Source organism: Schistocerca piceifrons, chromosome 6, assembly GCF_021461385.2.
Source record: "Schistocerca piceifrons isolate TAMUIC-IGC-003096 chromosome 6, iqSchPice1.1, whole genome shotgun sequence".
In the NCBI taxonomy this organism is placed as follows: domain Eukaryota; kingdom Metazoa; phylum Arthropoda; class Insecta; order Orthoptera; family Acrididae; genus Schistocerca; species Schistocerca piceifrons.
The window spans coordinates 406,801,517-406,826,592 of record NC_060143.1 but is presented as its reverse complement, the minus strand read 5'-3'; the positions used below and the strand labels follow the sequence as shown (position 1 = coordinate 406,826,592).

General features: G+C 42.6%; 1 protein-coding gene across 1 annotated transcript in view; it reads left to right on the top strand.

The window, feature by feature from the left end:
- Positions 1-24,216, top strand: part of LOC124803352 (cuticle protein 21-like) — a 132,195-nt gene extending 107,979 nt beyond the window's left edge. Inside the window, exon 5 of the mRNA XM_047264538.1 lies at positions 24,015-24,216. Within this exon, the coding sequence (XP_047120494.1) occupies positions 24,015-24,216 (202 nt within the window). The remainder of the gene's footprint in view (positions 1-24,014) is intronic.
- The last annotated feature ends 860 nt before the right edge of the window (positions 24,217-25,076 follow it).

The following is a 25,076-nucleotide window of genomic DNA, read 5'->3' as shown; positions in this document are numbered from 1 at the left end:
TTCCCCGCATTTCCGCTTATTTACCTCTGTCATCCTGTGGACATTTTTATACTTCCTCCTTTCGTCAATCAACTGAAGCATTTCTTCGGTCACCCAAGGTTTCATAGAAATTCCCTGTCTTGGACCTATCTGACTTTGCCGGCCGGCGTGGCCGAGCGGTTCTAGGCGCTTCAGTCTGGAACCGCGCGACTGCTACTGTCGCAGGTTCGAATCCTGCCTCGGGCATGGATGTGTGTGATGTCCTCAGGTTAGTTAGGTTTAAGTAGTTTTAAATTCTAGGGGACTAATGACCTTAGAAGTTAAGTCCCATAGTGCTCAGAGCCATTTGAACCATTTGAACCTATCTGACTTTCAACCATTTGTTATAGCCATTTTTGAAGATGTCTACTCCTCTTGAAGTGAGCTGTCTAGTGTCATATTCCCTATCGCAATATCCACATCATTAGCGAATTTAAGACGCTTTTCATCATTCCACAGTAATTATTTCATTATTAAATTATGATATGAGTATGCATCTGCTCCTAGTTTCGCCTTACAGTCCAATATCTGATATCTGATTCAGTATCTGACCATTATGTAATTCTCCTTCTGACATTCCATGTTCCAAAGAGTAGAATGTTATTCTTTCATTAGTTATTTTCTATTCACCTCATGGTCACCACTCCCTTGGAGTTCTCTACCGGAGATTCGAAAAGGGGATTAATACGAAATTTTTTGCCATTTGAGAGATTACATGACACTTTTCAATTACAGGCCACACGGCTTGTGGCTAGACATTATGTATCTTTAATGCAGTGTTTTCCATTGCCTTGTCCATCGCCGTTGATCATTGCTGATTATTCCGCCTCTTGGGTGCAGTTTCCCACATCAAGGGAAAGAGAGTACCCTTAACATTTTCCTACTTCTCCTTCCCTTTGACAGGGTGGTTGGCAGAGCGGGGGTGACTTCTTATTCTGGAAGTCGTCGGCTGGCAATGCTGAATATTTTACTCAAAATTTAAGCAGCAGATGGATTAGAATCCAGCATCCATGTCGTTTAGAATATTGATCAAAGACGATACCCTGAAACACTCTTCTGTAGTTCTTGTTTGGTATTATTTAGTGTGGATCCTCTTAACAGTCTTGGTCACAAGATCAGTGGTAGATACTGACTTGTATTCCGGTGTTTCCGATGGTGTGAAAATGCATCTTGATGAATGAAGAACCATAACAGGTGTCAAATGATCCATTATTAAAACTACCGGTTTCGCAGCTTGTAGCTGCATCCTCAAGCATAAATAATCCATGTAAAATCCAGGGATTAAAGGGACGACCCAGCATTCTCAGTCTAAAAACATGAAAACTCCACGTGGAAATGACGGAAGTGCTTGAATTGCGACAGTGATGAAAAATTACTTCTCACACGACATATTACTTTCATGTAATCTCAAGGGATCTATTTTGCGTGCGTTAAAACTCGCTACTTGTCATTCGAATGTATACTAATCCGCGTGCGTCGCGATGCGGCTGGTATATCCCCGATTGCTTGTGAGTCTTGCAGTTTAATTGTACAATCTCCTCACAACATTACATGTAAATATGACACAGCTTTTTAAGTTAGCCATAACCTTGGGTCTTTGCGATTCGTAGCTGTAATATATTGGCTGGCTTGAGAAACGACTATCGTCATCTCTACTATTATGCTGTTCCGTTGCGCCTGCAGTGAGCATTTTGCGTCACAGGTTGCCATGGCTACATTTCCTGTGGCGATTCCTTTTCTCTCCCGCATCTCCATCTCTGTTTTTATTTCCAGAGTATATTACAGAAACGGTGTTCGTAAATGGAGAAACATTCGCAGCTGCTACTGCATTCTGCTATGACCTTTGTGTGGATGTAAAACCACGAGGTGCATCAGTATTTGCGTGCTTAGAAAAACGTAGCAGTCAACAAAAATCTAGAATGAGAAATAAAAGCAGGTACGAGGTTCGGTCAAAAAGTAATGCCTCCCATTTTTTTTCTACTTAAAGAAATTAAGTTAAGTGAAAAATTTGAATTTGGCGCCATTCCTCAAACCTTCTTCTGCAATCCACTGCAGTAGTAACTTTCTGTGTCAACAGGTGGCAGCACAGCAGAAGTTTGTAAGATGGCCGACATCGATGTTCGTTTGAGACAGCGTTGTGTGATTGAATTCTTGAATGCAGAAGGTGAAACGCCCATACGCATTCATGAAAGACTGAAGAAGGTGTATGGTGTTGTGACAGTGGATGTCAGCACTGTTAGACGATGGGTTCGTCGTTGTAAGGAAGCTGAAGGGCAAACGCCGTTGACTGACGAAAAGCGGAGCGGCAGGCCGGTGAGTGCAGTGACTCCACACAACATTCAGCAAGTTGATGACATCATTCGTGGTGACCGTCGGGTGACTGCAGATGAAGTGTGTCGCATTATTTCTCTTAGTAAAGGCAGTGTGATCACGATTATTAAACAATTGGGGTACTCAAAAGTTTGTGCACGGTGGGTTCCAAGAATGTTAACCGATCAGAATAAAGAGGCAAGGAAAACAATAGCCTCCCAACACTTGCAGCGCTTCCGTTTGGAGGGAGATGAGTTTCTGAAAAAAATTGTGACCGGGGACGAAACATGGGTGCATTTTTTTGAACCCGAATCAAAGAGGCAGTCAATGGAGTGGCGTCACACAAGCTCGCCGAGGAAGAAAAAATTCAAAACTGTGCGATCGGCAGGGAAAGTTATGGCAACAGTTTTCTGGGATACAGAGGGTGTGATTCTGGTTGATTTTTTGGAGCAGGGATGCACAATAAATTCTGTTCAATACGTCACAACCCTCAACAAACTTAAAGGACGTCTTCAGCGAGTTCGCCCAACAAAATCAATGGCAGATGTTCTTCTTTTGCATGACAATGCAAGACCACACACCAGTCGTCACACCTCTGACGAGATTGTCAAAATTGGATGGGAAGTTTTGCCTCATCCCCCATACAGCCCTGACCTGGCACCATCAGACTTCCATCTGTTCGGGCCACTAAAAGAAGCTCATCGTGGGATTCATTTTGAAGATGAGGAGGCCGTCAAAACATCCGTGCGTCAATGGCTTAGGAAGCAGAGCTGTGATTTTTACCGTGCTGGGATACATGCCCTTGTTCAAAGATGGACCAAAACTGTAGAGATGGGCGGAGATTACATTGAAAAATGACAAAATGATCCTCAATGTTGTGGTTTTCAACCTATGTAATTGCATTTAAATTTCCTGACAATTAAACGTAGAAAAAAAAATAGGAGGCATTACTTTTTGACTGACCCTCGTAGAATGAATTTATATTTCCGTGAGTGTAAGCTTTATGTACAACTCAGACGCAGTACCTGCGGGTTGTGCAAAAGGCTATCAGCATCAGGAGTGCAACGACAAGCCTTTGATAGTTTACGCAACACCTCTAAATCAAAATCTCAATTTGTGACCCAAGGCGTTTTGTTTTGTTTTTTCACAAAAACCTGTAAGCTTTTGATTCCCAGTCACGAAAATTAAAATTTTGTGAAATGTGAACTTAGGTTACTGATGATTGCTTTGTGTCTCGCAGGATGGTTTTCCTCTAATGAAATCCATGCAGGGGATGTAGGGGTGAAGGGGGGGGGGGGAATGAGGGGTTGCGGAGGAGGGTTTAATGTCCCTCTTGGAATAAAATTCTTGTTTCCGCCTTAGCTATATTATGATCGCAGTCATTTATTTCACACGATCACCTGATTTTGGCGATGTGCCATTTTTATGTGCTCATTCATATCCCTGTAATTTTACTGTCCCTGAGTGGGTGTATCCACCGTATATCTTAATTTAAATACATAATTGCTGGCGTAGTTCACTCTAAAGAGAAAAATATCCCAGACTCATCAACGATTTAACTAACAATACTAACGTGGCTCCCGATACGAAAAAGCTTGTTGACATTAGTTGCAATGTTGTGTGCTGCTTCGCATAAATGAGTTTACAAATATAGAGTCGAAGTCATGTCGAGAGGGAGAGTAAACCTCCCCATTTGTCAAGAAAAAGCATCATACATCAATCTTCCACTGGCATCAAATTCATTCAAATAGACGACTTCGGTTCGGTTTGTGAAAAGTTATCAGTTTTATTGAGAGGTCGTCAAATCTAACCCCGATAAACTTTTCAGCTGGTCACTGAAGCACTTCAAAGTGATAAGCGAGGGTAACAGAAGTTGTCAAACTCGTAGAAGGAAGCTGTCTTTTACGAATATTTTCAGGGACATAGTTCAGAGACAGCAAGTAAGGTTAGGTTCGGCAATATAACGTTAACAATCAAGTAAAGCGCTAACGCTCTTGTAGCTGTAAGGCAAGAGTGGAAGGAGACTTCTGATGCACATGGACACCGTAAACATTCAAAGAACACTTGCTGAGTACCACCGACATCCATTTTCATTTTATACAGTTGTGTAAATCAAAACCTGCACAAGAAGCAAAATAATATGGTGCTATTACTTTGAACAGACTGTACTGGTGTAAGATGATATGCTACTTGCAATCCAGTACCAAAACTGTCGTAAACTGAAACTGTCCTGACATGCTAATTAATTTCTTTGGTGCTGTTCGACAAATTCGATCGTCATGGATCTTACTAAACTTTAGTTCTTTCCTGAACAGTGATAATAACTTCAAACACGAATTTGTTAAAATGAATGGGCACATTTCCTGACGCAGAATTCCTTCCCTGGGCTGAGATCGTGTTGTATCTTGGACGTCAAGCAAAGTGTAAGTGTGAATGGTCCAGTGCACACATGGAGGCGTCAGTGGTACAGCGTTATTTGTAAATGCATTTAATGGTCGAGAAAAGTTCACAAAAGTTTTCGCTTCTTCATAGGTGCAGGCGATAGCCGGGCGCAGAGCAGACAAGCCACGAGGGAATATTCAAATTTAATCTCAGTTGCATGCTATGTCCTTTAACAATCTGTGGAGGGTTTCGATTGACGTCTGTGCTCGCAGTACAACTATTGGAAAAAAATGAAACGGCCAGTAGGGAACTTGACGTCTCGGCTGAAGCGGTGGTCTACAAAATGCTAGCTGGAATTTCAAATTCCGGCGTGAATTTATAGCGTCACCACAGGTCTGCCAAGTCTATTCTATAAAGCACTAAAGAATTTTTAAGTTTGTTCTCTTAGCTACTCCAGGATGAAGAAGGAGGAGGAGTGGGTCCACCACGTGATAGGATAGTAACAACAGGCACCAGTACAAAACAGCAATGTACTGAGAAGCCCTAAACTACGATCCTAGTAGTTGACACAGCGAGATGACTGAGATCCATGAAGACACTTGTATAGACAGCCCACTCACATCCCAGATGTCCAAATGCAGCGTGGCCATCCCCAACGCTCAGAGGCCAGAGAAAACTGCCACCATGACTGCCACTGCAGTTGTGGATGCGCTTGTCTGCCAGGAAACACAACCCCTGCCTTGGAGGGCATCTAGGGATGAGTGGAGTAGTAGGAATACGGATGTTATCAATACGTCCAGGGAAAATACCTGTCAGTGATCGATACTGAATCCCTCAATTCTCCACCGAGAATACGTGCAACGCATGTGATCACAGACAGCCCAACTCACACTTCGCAATTCAGCTATCCAGAGGGCCCACAAAGGCCACTGCCAGGGCTTGCCCGCACAGCTGCAGCAAAAACTGACTAGCTGGCTGGCCCAAAATTTTCTTTGTACCCGCTGCTTCCGACAGACTTAAGCCGAAAATGTCAATTCATTCTTGTCATTAAGTACCTCCTCCACACACCCGGATGGCTGGCAGAGCCAGCCTAGGAAACCAGCTACATATTTATCACTGTAATTACAATTAAGTATTAGGATTGCAGCCCCAAACAGGTGACATTCGAGAATGAGCAATGTATCGGAAATACCTCCACCTGACGGCTGTGCTCCTTAGTTGTATCTCACGCTGTAACATCAATATCCATTTTGTCCTTATGCCTGGATGTAATTTTCCATGTAAAATCTCTTATCCCCCTAAGGGTATCGATGTGCTGATATCGCGGTTTTGCACGTCAAATCCATACCTCCCTTACGACTGAACATTGTCATTTTCTTTGCTCATGTCGGAACGCCAAACACAGTAACTTTACACAGCAACACATACTTTATAAAACCTACTCATCAAAGCGAATCCATCACAAAACCACTTCTAAGTGTAACGCTCCACCAATAACTGAATGCTTGTTCAAATGGCTCTGAGCACTATGGGACTTAACTACTGTGGTCATCAGTCCCCTAGAACTTAGAACTACTTAAACCTAACTAACCTAAGGACATCACACACATCCATGCCCGAGGCAGGATTCGAACCTGCGACCGTAGCAGTCGCGCGGTTCCGGACTGCGCGCCTAGAACCGCTAGACTACCGCGGCCGGCAACTGAATGCTGGTGGCACAAAACAATAATAAGCGAAAATCCGCGATTGGTAATGTTTTAATTGGTTTTATTGCGAGTGGTATCAGTGTGTCATAGGAAGAGAGACGGAATCAAGTAATAAATGACCAACTATTCAAAACACGACCGCAATGACTCTGTTACTGTCATCCCGCATAAAAAGTGGTCTCGGTTTTACATACACACAAAAGCATAGTTAATGATATCGATGTTAAGAACTATACACGTTTCATAAATCCAGGTATGGTATTCCATCCGAATGAAGTAGTCTTTCACACAAATACCACAACATTGAATATAGACATTGATCACGAGGGTGTGTATTAACAGAGCAAAAGTGTAGGAGCACTTCGCTAGAGATGTCAGCTCGTTATAAAATCACTCTTATCACCAAATGGAGAAAATAATTCGGCTAAGACGCGTGGTGTTTAGCTGATATTTGCAACTCCCTCATCCCGCCGATGCTTCACATTCCCCCCCCCCCCCCCACTAACAAACAGCATTTGTAAAGCATTCTATCTCGATAACATGTAAACAGTGAAACAGCGGTTCTGTGATATATCCATGGGGTTATAGGCGAGGTAGGATAATGGTTTAGATGGCGTGCTGTGTGGGGATCACTTAAAATTCAATGCTAGATTGAAGTCGTGAGAAATTTCCGAAATCCTATGATCAGTACACTGGCTTTTCAAATCTATGGTGTTACAGTTTCTGATAGAAATTCTGTCTGCGACTAGGAATCAAGTCTCTCCACTCAACCACACACTTCAGGACGACTGTACGAAGATGCATTTACTAATTGCAACCACTGGTGAATTATATTTGAGCCACTCCCATATATCGAAACGAGTCAACTTTTTCGAACCTGTCTCCTAAGAACCCCATTAAGCAAAATTTCAGTGTGGTTTTGAACAGTCTCTCTGCATCCTGTAACTGTTCCTCTGTCTCTGCCCACCCTCCATACAGCTTTGTCCATGTGATTGTACCAGTTTAAGTCGGAATTGAGTGGGAGTCCAACTGCGCTATATCTACCACCTTCTGCATCCTGTGGTGAAACAGAGTGAGCTTAGTTAATGTGACAGAACCATGTTTTGACGAGTTGGTGGAAATGTGAACGTGTTGTAGTAGCTACATGAACAGTGAACAATGTGTAAGGCCAGCACCAAACGAAGCTTTCAGCTCCAACATGAGGTAGTAGAAAAGACAGAATGAGCTGTTTCTTATACGGAACATTGTGAAGACTTCACATCATATTGGAACTGAAAAGAGGACAACGATTTTGCTACTGAATTGTGGTACACTTCAAAAGTAGACATACAGGCACTGTAGATTGAAGATCTGCACCGCTCAGGGTGCATTCATGTCTGTCACAAAACACTCTCTCCCTCCTCGTAATTTTGTACAATCCAACAGAGAAACACTATGAACTATGAAAACCTTGCTAAAATCACCTATTAGAAAACTTGATAAGGTATTACCATGTCCCTTTTTTTCTGATATACAGAAAACAAATACCATCTGCATGCTAACATTGTACACGTGTGGCGATCGTATTAAAAATAGATATCTTGGAACAAGTGGCCAGTGATTGAAGTCGCTTGTATAGTACACTGTAAAATGTCGTCACCAATACTGTAGGAGGACTATATCCCACAGACTATCAATCACGACAGAAGATACCTGCGTTGCACTTTCATAGTGGCCATTGGTGGTGCATATTGCATTCAGCTATATATTCGCTATTTCCGGTGTCCTAGTTGGTAGTCATCTTGACCTGCAAATCTATGGACAATGCGTCTGTCGTTTTTATGATTTACAGTGCATAACTATATGTGGAACAAGGTGATATTCTGCAGGACTGAAATGCATACAGCATGTATTGTATGCACCATCAGTTGTTAATCACACTGGTGGAGGAAAGGAATGTTTTTTACACACCATGGCCAGGATGAAAGTACTGTCATCCCTCCACATATTTTGTTGTGCTTTCATCAATTTTCCCTATTTCCCATTAACTTACGTACTTTTACGAAGTTTTGCGTAATTACAACACATTTTACTCAACTACTTGAACTCCAAACCACCACTCACAATGAATTGCCACATCAACAAAACGTCTCATTGCGACGAACTCATGTGACGATTAACCAATGACATTGCAGCATGAATTTCATTTTCTGTGTCACTGATAAACCACACCTTCTATTAGTTTGCGAGGGTCGTGTAAATGTAAACAAATCGTAAACCATGTTACACAGTCTGCATCACATGACACAAACATCGTTTCTTAGTGTAGGAAATAGCCGTCAGCAGAGACGAGGTGCAAAAACTATCTTCCTTAGCCGAAACACTAGACAAATGCGACAAGACTTTATACAATTTGCCATCTCCCCCTATACCGATGACGTTACAAAGTGTTCTCGCATTCATGGGATAAAGTCAGAGATTCAGAGCTCTAGCATTCTATTTCGAAACGAGCTACCCTTTCGTTAAACCTATAGCCTAAGGACACTGAGAAAAAGTATATGATCTCTCTCCGTGCATCCCGTAACTGTAGTTCTGTATTTAACGAATCCTCCCCGCAACACTGTCTCTGATTTAATTTGAAACTGAAGAGAAGTAGGAGGGTACCAAACCACTATGTTTTATGTCTTGTGAAGGAACAGAACAAACTGATATCCACGTGATTAGTACACTTCGATATCTTGCTTTCGCAAACAGTTTGACACCTGCTATAAACATTTACTGGCCAGTGCTATTGATATAGTCCAATATTTTCATTCGAGTAGTGTAACTTTCGTTGAGCGAAGACTGTTCTGTGCCAGCCTTCCTCACATTACCCATCCAATTACACACGATCTCTGCAGATACTTGCATGCTCATGAGTTTAGCCACTCCTAATTGGTGTATAGTAGATAGAAGCCTGATACATTTGATAGTCTTGTGGTGATATAACAGAAGATTAAGAGGAACAAGAAGAAGAAGAAACGGTTGAGCTATGCAAGATGGAGCTCCAGATGGAAGGTGTTTGAAACAGTTTACGTAAATCACTGTAGAATTTTCGTAGTGTCTTGATTCCGTACTAAGAAGGTGCTGGGAAGAGAGATTTGACTGTAGAACATAAACCCAAATGCATAGCACTGGTGTATGACATGTGAAATTACACGTCATGTTGTATTGTCGTTCCACAAACACACACACACACACACACACACACACACACACACACACATGCACACAACATTTATCAAGCATAGATGTACACGTGGAGTGCAGTACTTCACAAACCCCTGTCACTAACTTAGAATGATCGCACTTATGACACTGAAGACTCGATTTATGTCCGAGATATGGCACAGAAGTTAAGTAGTTTGCATACATTTTCGTTTGTCTGTAGCAGGGTGTTGAAATAGGTTTTCCATCGATGAACATGATTCATCACACATGCATTATAAGTCTTCTGCTGACAGTGGTGTGGAGAGGGCTGCTGTAAACGATTTTAAGTAGGTCCTTTAAGCAGATCCATATCAATTTAGAGGCAGATGCTCCTTCTTTCGAGGAAAGCATAAACACAGCAGTAAGCCCATATTACCTGAATAGACATACAGCTGAATGCTGTTTAAGACCATCCAGCAACTATTGTGTAAGGTATTTGTTAGCTGAAACCATATGGTTGTGACTAGTAGCAAGTATAGAGAAGCACTGTAAATACTGTTTTGTTGGGTTTAAAACACCTAAGTAGCCTTGCACAGGATCAAACACACAATCTCTTTGTAGTTGTATATTGCAGTCTCCCAGCTGGTCATACAATGCTTTACATAAGGACAGTTAATAAAAATCTGTAAGGTGGTTGCTGATAACTTTGTGGTCACACCTTGGCTTGTAATCTGACATACATAATTTTATTATTCTACATTTGATGGTCATCCTCATTAAACAATCTATTCCAGCCACCTGAACAATGTTCACAAAAATGACTGTTTCCCTGGTTCCCGGTGCTCCCAAGTCAACTTTTTCTCCTATTCCTGTTGCTGTCACTTACTTGTCCCAAGTAGAAGTTTCCAGCACCAGGCAGAAGACATGCAAGCACTCCCTCATTCCCCCTCAATTTTGGCCTATTTTCCCTTATTTTATACGTATTTTCCGTTAGTTTTCGTAATGTTATAGATTTTATTCCACTTATATCCATGTGATCGTGACATCACTTCTCGCCACATATTCTAAAACTGCTTGTAAATGTGCTGCAGTTGTCAACACCTAGTGCAAATGCACAATTTTTCGGTATGTATGTGTGGGTTTCAAGAGGGGGTGGGGGGGGGGAGTGGTGGGGGGGGGGGGGGGGGGGTGGGAAGAAAACCCCAAACTCAGAGCCTGTCAGTGGTGAATCCAGTTTCAGACACTGCCCTGGACTTATAGCAAGTTAATTCAACTTCGTGCCGCTCGGGGTATCCGCGCGGTCTAGGGCGTCTTGTCACGGTCCAGGCGCCTCCCCCCCATCGGAGGTTCGAGTCCTCCCTCAGACATGGATGTGTGTGTAGTCCTTAGCGTAAGTTAGTTTAGTAGGGACAATGACCTCAGCAGTTTGGTCCCATAAGAGCTTACTACAAATTTCCAATTCAACTTCGAACCATTTCCTGGCTATAGTGCATGATGGATCCACCTTTGAACCTTATCCACAACCACAATTCGTGGTGAAACCACCATAAAACCCAGTCACGACCATAGCACATGGTGAACTTTTGAAACTATCCTGGTCGTAACGTGTGGTGGAACCACCTCTGAACACTGTCCCAGGTCAGAACACATGGTACATCCACCATCGGCCACTATCCATGACGCAAATTATGGTGGATCTACCTACGTCTTCTATCCTCATCCTGTTCCAGATCTACTCTGTGCCATGGGGGCCCTCGCATATTACCAGCTGCGAGACTGCAATATACAACTACAGAATGATCCTGTGCAATACTATTTTGGTGTCTTAAACCCAAACAAATATTATTTACAATTCACTTCTCTGTACCTTCTACAAATCACAACCATGCGGTGTCAGCTAACAAATACCTTACAGAACAGTTGCTGCATTCGGCTGTACGCCTATCGAGGTAATAGGGTTACATGCAAGTCCTCTACAGTCTTTGATGATTTCCTGGAAAGGAGAAGTATCTGCCTTTAAACTGACGTTGATCTACATTAAACAATGATACGAAGTAGATGAAGTGATCGATTGGGAGGGGTTGTAATGATGTATGATTTAATGGTAGACACATTAGAAATTCTAGAGAAAGGTAGACGTCGTGGCTGGTTATATAACAAGCATTTAACCATTTCTTTTTACATTATTCTCTCGGGGCACATAAGTTTTGTGGTATAACTTGCGTTCAACTCATGCACAACTGCGTGTTCTGTGTTTGACGTAGATCACTGTCCGCCAACAATCGTTACCAGCAGCTTCCAATGTATGTGAGATGAATCGTGTCCACCCACGAATAACCTATTTCAATACCCTCCTCGAGATGAACCAAAATGTATTCGAAATGCTCCATTTCTCTGCCACATCTTGGAGAAAAATCGAGTCTTTAATTCCATAACTGCAGTCATTCTAAGTTAGTGGGAAGGGATTGTGAGATATTGCAATCCAGATGTAAATATTTGCTTCACAAAAGATGTGCGTGTGCGTGTGTTTGTGTGTGTGTGTGTGTGTGGGTGTGTGCGTGCGTGTGTGTTTGTGTGTGGTAGAAAGAGTTTTCTGTTAATGGAGTTAGCGCAGCATGGTGTGTAATTTCACATATTATACACCACTGTTATGCATTTGTGTTATGTTTTATGATCATTTCTATCTTACCAACAACTTCTTGGTACTGAATCAAGACACGCAAAAGTTCCACAGAATTGATACCGCAAATGATTTATGTAAAACGTTTCAGACTCCTCCCCTCTGGAGCTCTATCATGCATAGTTCAAAAGTTTCTTCTTCTTCTTCTTAATCATCTGTTATATCACCTCAGCACACTCAAATTATCAGGATCGTACCTAACATATGCCAATTAGGAGCGCTAAACTCATCATCATGCAAGCATCTAGAGAGATCGTGTGTAACAGGACGGGTGATGTGAGGAAGACTGATACAGAACAGTCCTCGCAAAACGGAAGTTACAGTATTGGAATGAGAACAGTGGTCTATATCACTAGCACTGGTCAGTACAAGTTCAGAGCAGGTATTTTAATCTTTGTAAATGCAAAATATCGAAGTATATTGTTTACGTGGAAATCAGCTCCTTGTATTCCTTCACGAGATAGAGAATGTAGTGGATACAGTACCCGCCTACTTCCGGTCAGTTTCAAATTAAGTCGGAGTTGCAGGGAGGGTTGGTTAAAGACAGCGTTATAGTTACGAGATGCATGAACAGAGTCCATATAGAGTTTTGCTATAGGTTCAACGAGAGGATACCTCGTTTAGAAATAGAGGGCCATGTGCTAGAGATTTGGATCTCCGACTTTTTCCATGAATGCGAGAATACTTTGTGACGTCATCCACATAGGGGGAGATGGCAAACCGTCATAAAATCTTTACAAAGAGTTTCGGCTAAGGAACGTAGTTTTTGCACCTCATATCTAATTATGGATATTTCCTACTCTGAGAAACAGTATTTGTGTATTGTGATTTACGCTTTGTAACAAAGTTCGTAGTTTGACTACATTTCCATTACCCTTGCAAAGTAGTGGAAGGTGTGGTTTAGCAACGATACAGAAAATGAAATCCATGCCGCAATGCCATTGGTTGATAGCATTGTGTGATCGACGTGGTAGGACGTTTCGGTGACAACTCATCGAGAGTGTTGGTTTGGACGTCATGTAACTGAGTAAAATGTGTTGAAATTACGAGAAACATTGTAAAAGTACGTAAGTCGATGGGAAATAGGGAAAATTGATGAAAGCACAACAAAATAAGTGGAGGGATGATAGTACTTTCATCCTTGCTGGGGAGTGTAAAAATCATTCCTTCACCAGTGTCATTAACAAACTGATGGTGCATACTACAATGCTGTATGGATTTAAGTCCTGCAGAACGCCACCTTTCCACATGTAGTTATGCGCTGTAAATCACAAAAACGATAGACGCAGTGCCGATAGATTTGCAAGTATAGATGACTACCAACTTGGACACCGGAAATAGCGATCATATAGCTGAATGCAATATGTACCACCAATGTGAGCAATCAATGCTCAGGCTCCCTTCGGAAAATGGAACGTCGAGACTTCTCTTACCATATTGCTGAGGAAGACGAGATTACATGTAGAGATCGTCACCATTAGACAGCTGTTTAGAAACGCTTCACAATGTCACAAGCCCTTCCAATTTCCATATACTGCAATGACGATTCTGAATAGATCATTATCCTCCCACCCCTATAACCACGTTTATATATCACAGAACTTCTGTTACTCTATCTACATCGTGTCAAGATAGAATACGTTGCAGATACTATTAGTTAGCATGGGAAATATCAAACACTTTGATGAGGAAGTTGGAAATATCGACTCATCCCTTAACTACTCTAGTGAATGCTCATACGCTAATACACTAGTGGGGTCTCGGAGTACCCCAATAAGTTAAACGAAACTGATATTTAAAGAAATTTTATTTTGAATTGCACTTTTATTACGGAATATTATAAACATTTTTACGCATTTGAGATATGATTACAATCAATTTTCGCACAATGAAAATCTGTAATCGGAACAAACATGTTTTGAGCATATTTCATACATTATTTTGGTTTTCTTGTCTGAATTTCTTGCACACATGTCTCATCTTGCTTTCCTCGTGGGTTTTGGCTCTGAAGATGTTGAGGGAAGAGGAGTACCAACAAGTTTAACAACATCATCTCTCAGTTCATGAAAAAGGGGTAGGACATCTCGATGTTGTATATGAGGTTTTATTAAATAAATTCCAAGCTTCTGTAGCAATTTTCTTCTTTTTATATCATCATTTTGAGTAAGTTGTTTGGTGCATTGAAGAAAACCGCAGAATTGACCCATGCTATGTTTCAAATGGCGTAAAATACGGACACTGGCCATCTGTGTGTTCGCCGTAAGACGGAATAGTTGGCGCACATTTAGTCTAGTGCATCCACTCCTCCTTTTGTGGCATTGCAATCAGTGAGTACTGATTTTCTGATCGTGTTGCATAGATGAAAGCAACACAACAGCTCGACCTTTCCGAGGAAAATAAGAACAAATTGTCTTTCCTTCGTTGTGACGTAATAATGCAGTTCTACAGGACGCCTTCTGTTTGGTTTGAATTCTTCTGGGATCTACGGTTTATTTATCTTTAGAGATCCTAAGACTATCAACTTTTTGGCTTCCAGTTGAACACAGCATTTAAGTGACACGGACCAGTTGTCTGCTGTCACATTTCTTTTGTTTCCCTCAACTGGTGATATTACTTTCAAACACTCTGTGTTGTTATAGATAATATCCTTTTATTTGTCCCTTTGCCTGTGTAGACAAATGCATTGCATAAACAGAATGTTCGTGAATCACAAAGGCACATAACTTTGAGGCCGTATTTGGCTGGCTTCTTTGGCATATACATGTGGAATTTGCACCTACCACTAAAGGGTACTGAAATTTCATCGATTGTCACGTTCACTCCTGGAGTATAATGCTTTTGACATTTGTCCGTACAGAGTTCCCATACATCTCTAACAGCTGCAATCCATCATCAGCCTTCCTCGCGTCTCTTGTAGTAGCGCAATCGAAACGCAAACAAGACAAAATGAATAAAAATCTATGAAGGCTCATAGTGGTTCGAAACACATCATGACCAGTTCCATTATTGCTGTAGTGTCACCGCCAGACACCACACTTGCTAGGTGGTAGCCTTTAAATAGGCCGCGGTCCATTAGTATACGCCGGACCTGCGTGTCGCCACTGTCAGTGATAGCAGACCGAGCGCCACCATACGGCAGGTCTAGAGAGACGTACTAGCACTCGCCCCAGTTGTACAGCCGACTTTGCAAGGAACGGTTCACTGACAACTACGCTCTCATTTGCCGAGACGATAGTTAGCATAGCCTTCAACTACATTTGCTACGACCTAGCAAGGCGCCGTATTCAATTGATATTGAGATTCAATTAAGGTATCATCAAGAGCGATGTTCTACAAATGTGGATTAAAGTTAAGTATTCCAGAAGCTACGTACTTTTCTTTATAGCATTCATTACGTATCCTGTTTCAGACCTCACGCCAGCCTGCGTGAGTTTAAGCACTTGCCTTTCGGTTTCCTCTCATTGCGTCTAGGCTGTCTTGTCTAGACACAACAATTGGCACAAAGTCCAAGAACATTTTCGTGATTAGATTTCATTACTCCACATAAATAAAGCAGACCTAGATATGGTCTCAGATCTATTATGTCTAGCGGCTTTACGAATGCTGGTTGAGTATTTGTGAGTATTAGTTGTAATAAATCTTCAGTAATCAACAATTCCCAAGCAGATAAAATGTGAGCTGAATCAAGTGTTTTTGCTTCATGTCTAGCGCCTGGAAGTCGACTAAGTATATTGTGAGCACGGGTAAGAGTTGTAGGAGGACCTTCTTTTGACCACTTGTAGCACTGCTTTTTTCCAAAAATGTATTTGTTAGTGGTAAGCCTAACACACGCATCTTCATCTGATTCTTCACAACTACTTTCTGATGTAACTTCAGACGTGGAATCATGATCACTTAGTATACATTAATCCAGTTTTCTCTGCTGTGCTCCCATAAGATTGCAAAGACGCAGGATCATTCACTATTCTTTGCAACTCGTCCTCTGTTAATGACTTAGATGGTGCCACTCTGAAAAATAATGCATACATACTCACATAACCTTAAAAATTGACGTTATCATTGACATTCTGTTCTTTTCGAAGCACTCAAGACTTCAGTCGCGTAAAACACTAATTGAGATAATGAAAAACAACTTGCGTTATTACCCTGATGGAGTATTCTGAGACTTCTTCCTCTTCATCTTACACTCCGCGTTAAATGGCATCACTTCACTGAGGACTACCGGGAACACAGGCGCAATTTGTTGTTCTGTTCACATATTACGTATTGTATTCATATCGCCTGGGGTTCTCCAGAACCCCACTAGAGCAGTTAATACGTCGTTCCTTAGTCGAACCACTTTCTAAATTCGGTGAGAAGAGTGATTTTATTACAAGCTTACAACTCTAGCGACGTGCACCCAAGCTTTCGGTCTGTTAATAAACAAACTTGCGATCACGGTCTGTATTCATTGTTGTGGTATCTGTGTGGAAGATCACTTCATCCGGAAGCAATTACCATACCTCGATTTATAAAGCATGTATAGTTCTTAAAATGAGTATCGTTAGCCATTCTTACGTGTTCATGTAGAACCAAAACAAGACTGCTTTTTGTGGAGGCTGACAGTAACTTCTACATCTAAATCTACAAGGATACTCTGCAAATCACATTTAAGTGCCTGGCAGAGGGATCATCGAACCACATTCACAATTCTCTATTATTCCAATCTCGTATAGCGCGCGGAAAGAGTGAACGCCTATATCTTTCCGTACGAGCTCTGATTTCCCTTATTTTATCGTGGTGATCATTCAGCCCTATGTAGGTCGGTGTCAACAAAATATTTTCGCAGTCGGAGGAGAAAGTTGGTGATCGGAATTTCGTGAGAAGATTCAGTCGCAACGAAAAACGCCTTTCTTTTAATGATTTCCAGCCCAAATCCTGTATCATTTCTGTGACTCTCCCATATTTCCCGATAATACAAAACGTGCTGCCTTTCTTTGAACTTTTTCGCTGTACTCTGTCAGTCCTACCTGGTAAGTATCCCACACCGCTCAGCAGTATTCTAAAAGAGGACGAACAAGCGTACTGTAGGTAGTCTACTTAGTAGGTCTGTTACATTTTCTAAGTGTCCTGCCAATAAAACGTAGCCTTTGGTTAGCCTTCCCCACATTTCCTGTGTGTTCATTCCAATTTAAGTTGTTCGTAATTGTAATACCTAGGTATTTAGTTGAATTTACGGCTTTTAAATTAGACTGATTTAAAGTGTAACCGAAGTAACGAGTTCCTTTTAGCACTCATGTGGATGACCTCACACTTTTCGTTATTTAGGGTCAACTTCCACTTTTCACACTATTCAGATATTTTTTCTAAATCGTTTTGCAGTTTGTTTTGATCTTCTGATGACTTTATTAGTCGATAAACGACAGCGCCATCTGCAAACAACCGAAGACGGCCGCTCAGATTGTCTCCCAAATGGTTTATATAGATAAGGAACGGCAAAGGGCCTATAACACTACCTTGGGGAACGCCTAAAATTACTTCTGTTTTCCTCGATGACTTTCCGTCAGTTACTACGAACTGTCACCTCTCTCACAGGAAATCGCAAATCCAGTCACATAACTGAGACGATATTCCGTAAGCACGAAATTTTATCACGAGCCGCTTGTGTGGTACAGTGTTAAAAGCCTTCCGGAAATCCAGGAATACGGAATCGATCTGAAATCTGTTGTATATAGCACTCAGAACTTCATGTGAATAAGGAGCTAGTTGTGTTTCACAAGAACGATGTTTTGTAAACCCATGTTGACTGTGTGTCAGTAGACCGTTTAATTCGAGGTAATTCATAATGTTCGAACACAATGTCTGTTCTAAAATCCTGCTGCATATCGACGTTAACGGTATGGGCCTGTAATTTAATGGATTACTCCTACCACCTCTCTTGAATATTGGTGGGACTTGTGCTACTTTCCAGTCTTTGGGTACGGATCTTTCGTCGAGTGAACGGTTGTATATGATTGTTAAGCATGGAGCTATTGCATCAGCATACTCCTAAAGGAACCTAATTGGTATACAGTCTGTACCAGAAGACTTGCTTTTATTAAGTGTTTTGAGTTGCTTCACTACTCGGAGGATATTTACTTCTACGTTACTCATGTTGACAGCAGTTCTCGATTCGAATTATGGAATTTTTCCTTTGTCTTCTTTTGTGAAGGCATTTCGGAAGGCTGTGTTTAGTAAATCTGCTTTGGCAGCACTGTCTTCGATAGTATCTCCATTGTTATCGTGCAGAGAAGGCATTGATTGTTTCTTGCCGCTAACATACTTCACATACGATCAGAATCTCTTTGGATTTTCTGCCAGATTTCGAGACAAAGTTTCGTTATAGAAACTGTTATAGGCGGCTCGCATTGAACTCCGCGCTAAGTTTCGAGCTTCTGTAAAGGATCGCCAATCTTGGGGATTCTGCGTCTGTTTAAATTTGGCATGTTTCTTTCGTTGTTTCTGCAACAGTATTCTAACCCGATTTGTGTAGCAAAGAGGATCAGCTCCGTCGTTTGTTAGTTTATTTGGTATAAACCTCTCAATTGCTGCCGATACTATTTCTTTGAATTTAAGCCAAATATGGTTCTGCACTTATATTATTAATTTGGAATGAGTGGAGATTGTATCTCAGGAAGGCGTCAAGTGAATTTTTATCTGCTTTTTTGAATAGGTATATTTTTCTCTTATTTTTGGAGGATTTGGGGATTACAATATTCAATCTCGCTACGACAACCCTGTGTTCACTAATCCCAATATAGGTTTTGATGCTGGTTATTAACTCAGGATTATTTGTTGCTAACAGGTCAAGTGTGTTTTCACAACCGTTTACTATTCGCGTGGGCTTATGAACTAACTGCTCGAAATAATTTTCAGAGAATGCGTTTAGCACAATTTCGGATGATATGTTATGCGTACCTCCGGAATTAAACATGTATTTTCGCCAACATATGGAGGGTAAATTGATGTCACCACCAACTGTTAATGTATGAGTCGGGTAGGTTTTTGAAATCAAACTCAAGTTTTCTTTGAACCTTTCAGCAAGTGTATTATCTGAAATGGGAGGTCGGTAAAAGGATCCAATTATTATTTTATTCCGGTTGCCCATACTAATTCACAGGAAGTATCTACTTCAATTTCGCTACAAGTTAAACTACTTCTAACAGGAACAAACACGCCACCCATAAACCGTAATTAGCCTATCTTTTCGGAACACCGTTAGGTTCTTCGCAAAAATTTCTGCTGAGCTTATATCCGGCTTTAGTCAGCTTTCTGTGCCTATAACGATTTGAGCATCAGTGCTTTCTATCAGCGCTTGGAGCTCTGGTACTTTCCCAACACAGCTACGACAATTTACAAGTGTTATACCAATGGTTCCTGTATCTATGTTCTTCCTGTGTTCAGCCTGTACCCTTTGTGGCTGAAGCCCATCTTGTGTTTTCCCGAGACCTTCTAACCTAAAAAACCGCCCAGTCCACGCCACACAGCCCTTGCTACCCGTGTAGCCGCCTCTTGCGTATAGTGGACACCTGACCTATTCAGCGCCCACATCTCGTGGTCGTGCGGTAGCGTTCTCGCTTCCCACGCCCGGGTTCCCGGGTTCGATTCCCGGCGGGGTCAGGGATTTTCTCTGCCTCGTGATGGCTGGGTGTTGTGTGCTGTCCTTAGGTTAGTTAGGTTTAAGTAGTTCTAAGTTCTAGGGGACTGATGACCATAGATGTTAAGTCCCATAGTGCTCAGAGCCATTTGACCCATTTGACCTATTCAGCGGAACCCGAAACCCAACCACCCTTTGGCGCAAGTCGAGTAATCTGCAGCCTACACGGTCGCAGAACCGTCTGAGCCTCTGATTCAGACCCTCCACTCGGCTCTGTGCCAGAGATCTGCAATCGGTCCTGTCGACTAAGCTGCAAATGGTCAGCTCTGCTTTCATCTTGCAATCAAGACTGGCAGCCTTTACCACTTCTGTTAGCCGCTCCAAACCAGAGAGAATCTCTTCTGATCCAAAGCGACAAACGTCATTGGTACCGACGTGAGCAACCACCTGCAGTTGGCTGTACCGTGTGGACTCCATGGCATCTGGGAAGACCATTTGCACATCTGGAATGACTCCATCCGGTACGCACACGGAGTGCACATTGGTTTTCTTATCCTCCTTGTCAGCTAAGTCCCTAAGGGGCCCCATTACGCGCCTAACGTTGGAACTCCCAACTACCAATAGTCCCACCCTCTGCGATTGCCCGGATCTTGCAGGCTGAGTGGTTTCCTCTGAAACAGAACAGGCGACAGCATCTGGCTCAGCGATAGTGTCAGCCACAGACAGCACATGGAATCTATTTGTCAGACAAACCGGGGAGGCCTTACGTGCGGCCGCCTGGGAAGTCTTTCGCCCCGGGGTGACCTCCCACTCGACCACAGGTGAGGGGCAACCTCAGTGCGAGCAGTCTTTGAGATTGTGTTTTTTAATAGCTGGTCGCTTGTAAGACGACTACGCCTCTTCCTAAATCACACTGGTACACTCGCAAACAAATAAATGAGACTTGCCCATGTATCGCGGATTTTCGCTCAGTATCGTCTGGTACTTAGAATGGAATGTGTTACAGATTCGCTGTCATCAGCAGGCTTATAAAGTATGTACTGCTGTGTGAAGTTACTGTAATCAGTGCTGTGACATGTGGAAAGAAAGTGACTATGCCCTGCCATAAGGGAAGTATCTATTTGACATGTAAACCTGCGATTTAAGCGCACCAATAGCCATAAGGGGGATGAAATGATTTACATGTAAAATTATTTACATTCAGAAGGACAATATAGATACTGATATTTCAACGTACGTTTCATCCCAGAACCACAACCGTCAGGAAGAAGGATTTCCGACACGTCACTCATTGTCTAATGTCACCAGACTGGGGCTGTAATCGTAGTATTTGATCGTAATTACAGTGATAAATATGTGGCTTTCCTTTAGAACGATTCTTGCAGCCACCTAGGTGTGTGGTGGAGGTTGTCAGTGATCAGAACGAATTGACATTTCCGACTAAAGGCTATCGTGAGTGGCGGGCACGAAGAAAAGTTCTGGGAGGTTTGGTAGTCGGTTCTCGCCGCAGCAGTGGGGGCAAGTCCCGGCGGCGGACTTCGCAGCGCACTCTGGACAATCCTTGTATCCATCAGTACGATGCAAGGAAAAACTGTCCCATTAACAGGTTATCGATTTAATTAATTAATCAATCAATCTAATAACGTGAGGTAATATTTCCAAAACATCCACAGCTGGTGATTTAACAGGTATCCACTATTTCACTCTGGACAAAAGAGGAGTTCGTTTGACACTTGACACGAAGTAGCTACTAGAGAGAGAGAGAGAGAGAGAGAGAGAGAGAGAGAGAGAGAGAGAGAGAGAGAGAGAGAGAGTGGGAGGGAGCCTAGAGCCTGTGTTTCGACAGGAATTTCTCAGGTATCAATATCAAAGTGTGGTGGCAACCAACTGATGCTCTGTTTGGGGTCGTGAGATCAAAGGAAGTTGACATCTGCTCTCTGGTCAGTGGTATTTACTGTCATGATATGTAGTTAGGAAATTGGGTGGTGGGTTTTTGACCTCTGTGGCGGTGCCCAGACGACAGGCGCAAGTGCAGGAGTCCACTAACTGCAGCTACCATACTGCACTTCGTTCAGTTCCTTGGTGCTTACAGTTATTACGTCAATGGAAGCGGGGGTGGTGGTGCGTACATGAGATCTACTCAAGTGGAGGAGCCCCGCCTCCCGCAAATTGATTAAATAGAGAACATGCATCAATATATTATTGACATCGATCTGAATTTCGAGTCAAGAGGTCTTTCCTCTTCAGCACTGAGTCTTTTTCCCACCATGAGGTGGGAAGGGAAGGGGTGAGAGGTGGGGGTGGGATGTCTTATGGTGGTGGCATTGTGAACTAGCTGAGTCAGTATCTGCACTGTAGCATGAGCACATAGAGCAGTTTCCTTCCACTGACCTAGTGTGGAAGGTGTGCGTCTGGGAACAAAACAAGAAGTCAGTCTGATATAAATCCAAATGAGACGGAAGTCGGTGTCTACAAACACGTCTGTAATCTCATTGACTGGAGTAGAGTTGACATCAGTCCCTGTGAAGAGCAAAGAAGTACCTGGAGACATCCCAGGCAGCGGTGGGATACTGTCTTGATTGTCGCCCCCCATATGACCCGACAACCAGGGTGATGGTATTGGGTGCCTTTTTATTTCATAGTAGGAGGTCTTCAGTTGTCATTCGCTGCACCCTTAGAGCAACGCGGTACGTCGGAAAGTGCACACCCGAATACGGCGAGAGTTTCTACTACTTGGTTTCGTGCTCGCCAAACCGTACCTTCGCCAGCGGGGTCACCGGCTCTCTGACCAACGGAGAACTTTTGGAGCATTAAGGATCTAACACAGCAACCATCTCGGGATTTTGATGATATAACGTTCCAGTCGGCCAGAATTTGGTACTATATGTTTCAGGAGAACATTCAGCAACTCTATCAACTGCTTGAATACTGAAATTATAATCATTTGTTTGTGTGTACCTGTTCATCACATCTACCGGTTTCCGTTCCATTCGGGTAATTCCTTCGTGGTTTGTCATTTCTTCCTGTCTTGGAGTGTATCTCTAAGGAGTCGGTAATCTACAGCACCTTCTTTTTACTTACGTTTTAGTGGAAAACTAGAGAAATAGTAAAAGCAGCGCAACAGAAACTTCAGGACGATGCTTCTATGACCAAATACATCTATTAGGAAAATTCCAAGTTTGTACCTTTAATATCTTGGACCTCTAAAAATTACGAAAAACATCGATTTTTAGAAGATCTATCAAGTACTGCCAAAGACGTGATACATACATTTGCATAGGGTGTGACGGATATAAGTTCAGATGTTTCTACCGGTGACGGAGGGCGGTGTACCGACAAATATTACGTTAGTATTTACATCATTTAGAGACTGTTAGTTATAGCTTCTAGAAGTTATGTGTTTTTAGGTTGGGTAGGACCTCCACTTACATGTGACACAAGCAAGCTATTAATGCGTACTTTCTCTGGGCAGAAGGTCAGGTGTTGAAGTGCGGACATGTGGACACATAATGGTTGCTCTATACTGACAGGCATAGTCTACTTACAGCGACAGTCACGGCCATGCAGGAAACATTAGGATGTAAAGTTTGTGATGTGTTTGTGGGAAGACTGCTCGATGCAGAGATAAAGTAACCCACACAATGATATGCGTATATATTAAGGTACCAGGTATAAAAATATCTGCCCTTATAAACATTACACCCTGTGTATGTTCGAATGAGTATTATATTTGAATGTGTATTATATTGTATACAACGTGTATTATATTGACTTTGAATGTGTATTATATTAATTGAATGTGTATTGTATTAATTACTATGGTTTTTTAAAAATATATTGTGAAGTGATATGTAGATGCTCATACGGTCAGGAGTTCGCGTACCGGGTCCAGCAGAGAAATGGGTGGCGCTGTGTTCTGTTTTGCACCTGTCGTAATCGAACGAAATCACTTTCTTCCCCGCAGGGTCAACCGAGGAAATCGAGACGAGTTACTTATTGAACCGTCAAACGGTGCTAATTTCGTTCGACCTAGTGCACAAGACGAAGAAATACGAGAAAGTAAAATTCGCATCGATAATAAAATAATTTCACACCCGTACAATATTAGCATTGAACATTATGCTAAACTTTACAGCTGGTACCCAATTCTGCAGCTCGACAACTTGGGAAGGATAGTGGCGGCGTCGGTGGCGGCGTCGGGGGCGACGTCGGGGGCGGCGTCGGGGGCGGCGGGGTCGGCACGTCCACGGCGACAGCCCGCCGGCAGCGGCCACCTGCTGAATAATGCATGCGCGGGCGTGACCCGTGAATTATGTAGCGCTTACCTGCGCTTCTAATAGCCAGCCAGCACTGCGACGTGCGTCTGCCGACTGTGACCGTCCTCAAACTGAGCTCTCCACGAAACTGACGCCACAACTTCTCACAACGGGCACACGTGGCATCCACACACAAATGGTGAAAAAGCGTTGTCACTCATCGAATAACTGCTTCAATAAGTACCAATGCCATATATTTTTTTCTGAAAGCAGTGTAAGACGTCGTGGTCTCCTGACCTTCATTGCTTACATATTCCGCCCTCCCAATCATATTCCACACATCAAGACGCTTCATTCAAACCCAAATTCGATAAGATAAAGTCAATGTTGTATGAATTCATGTAAACGATATGCAAATAACTAATAAATCGCAAGTGCGCACCGTGGTTGAATTACTCTAGGCTGGCGTACACACATACTTTCCAGGCACGACGGTCACAGGAGCTTTTAGTTCGAGAGAGGCAACCGCACGCCAGGAGGCCAGTTCCAACCCATCTACATTGGCCAGTGGACGCCTGTGGAGCAGACAGCGTTCGCCCGAGGGAAAGGAGGAACGACTGTGTGTTCGGCTAAACAGAAAGTTCCGCTAGATTGTATGGGAGCGGCCAGCCTACGCATTCTTTACACATAGCATACAGTTTCAGAGATTTTCACAAGGAGACAGCAAACGCCAAATGCCGACACTACAGATTTCCGGATTGTTCGCCTTAAATGAAACGTCATTCTCCCGTTTTAGAAGAGCAATGCTGATTGGCAGACGATATTTCTGACGCCTTGAGCTGAAGGAGTAATGTAAGAGACGGAAAGATATACCCCTTCACATCTGGCATGGAGAGGCTCCGTTCCGTTGTCGCTCTTGGAGCGAGGAACAAGTCTCTCCT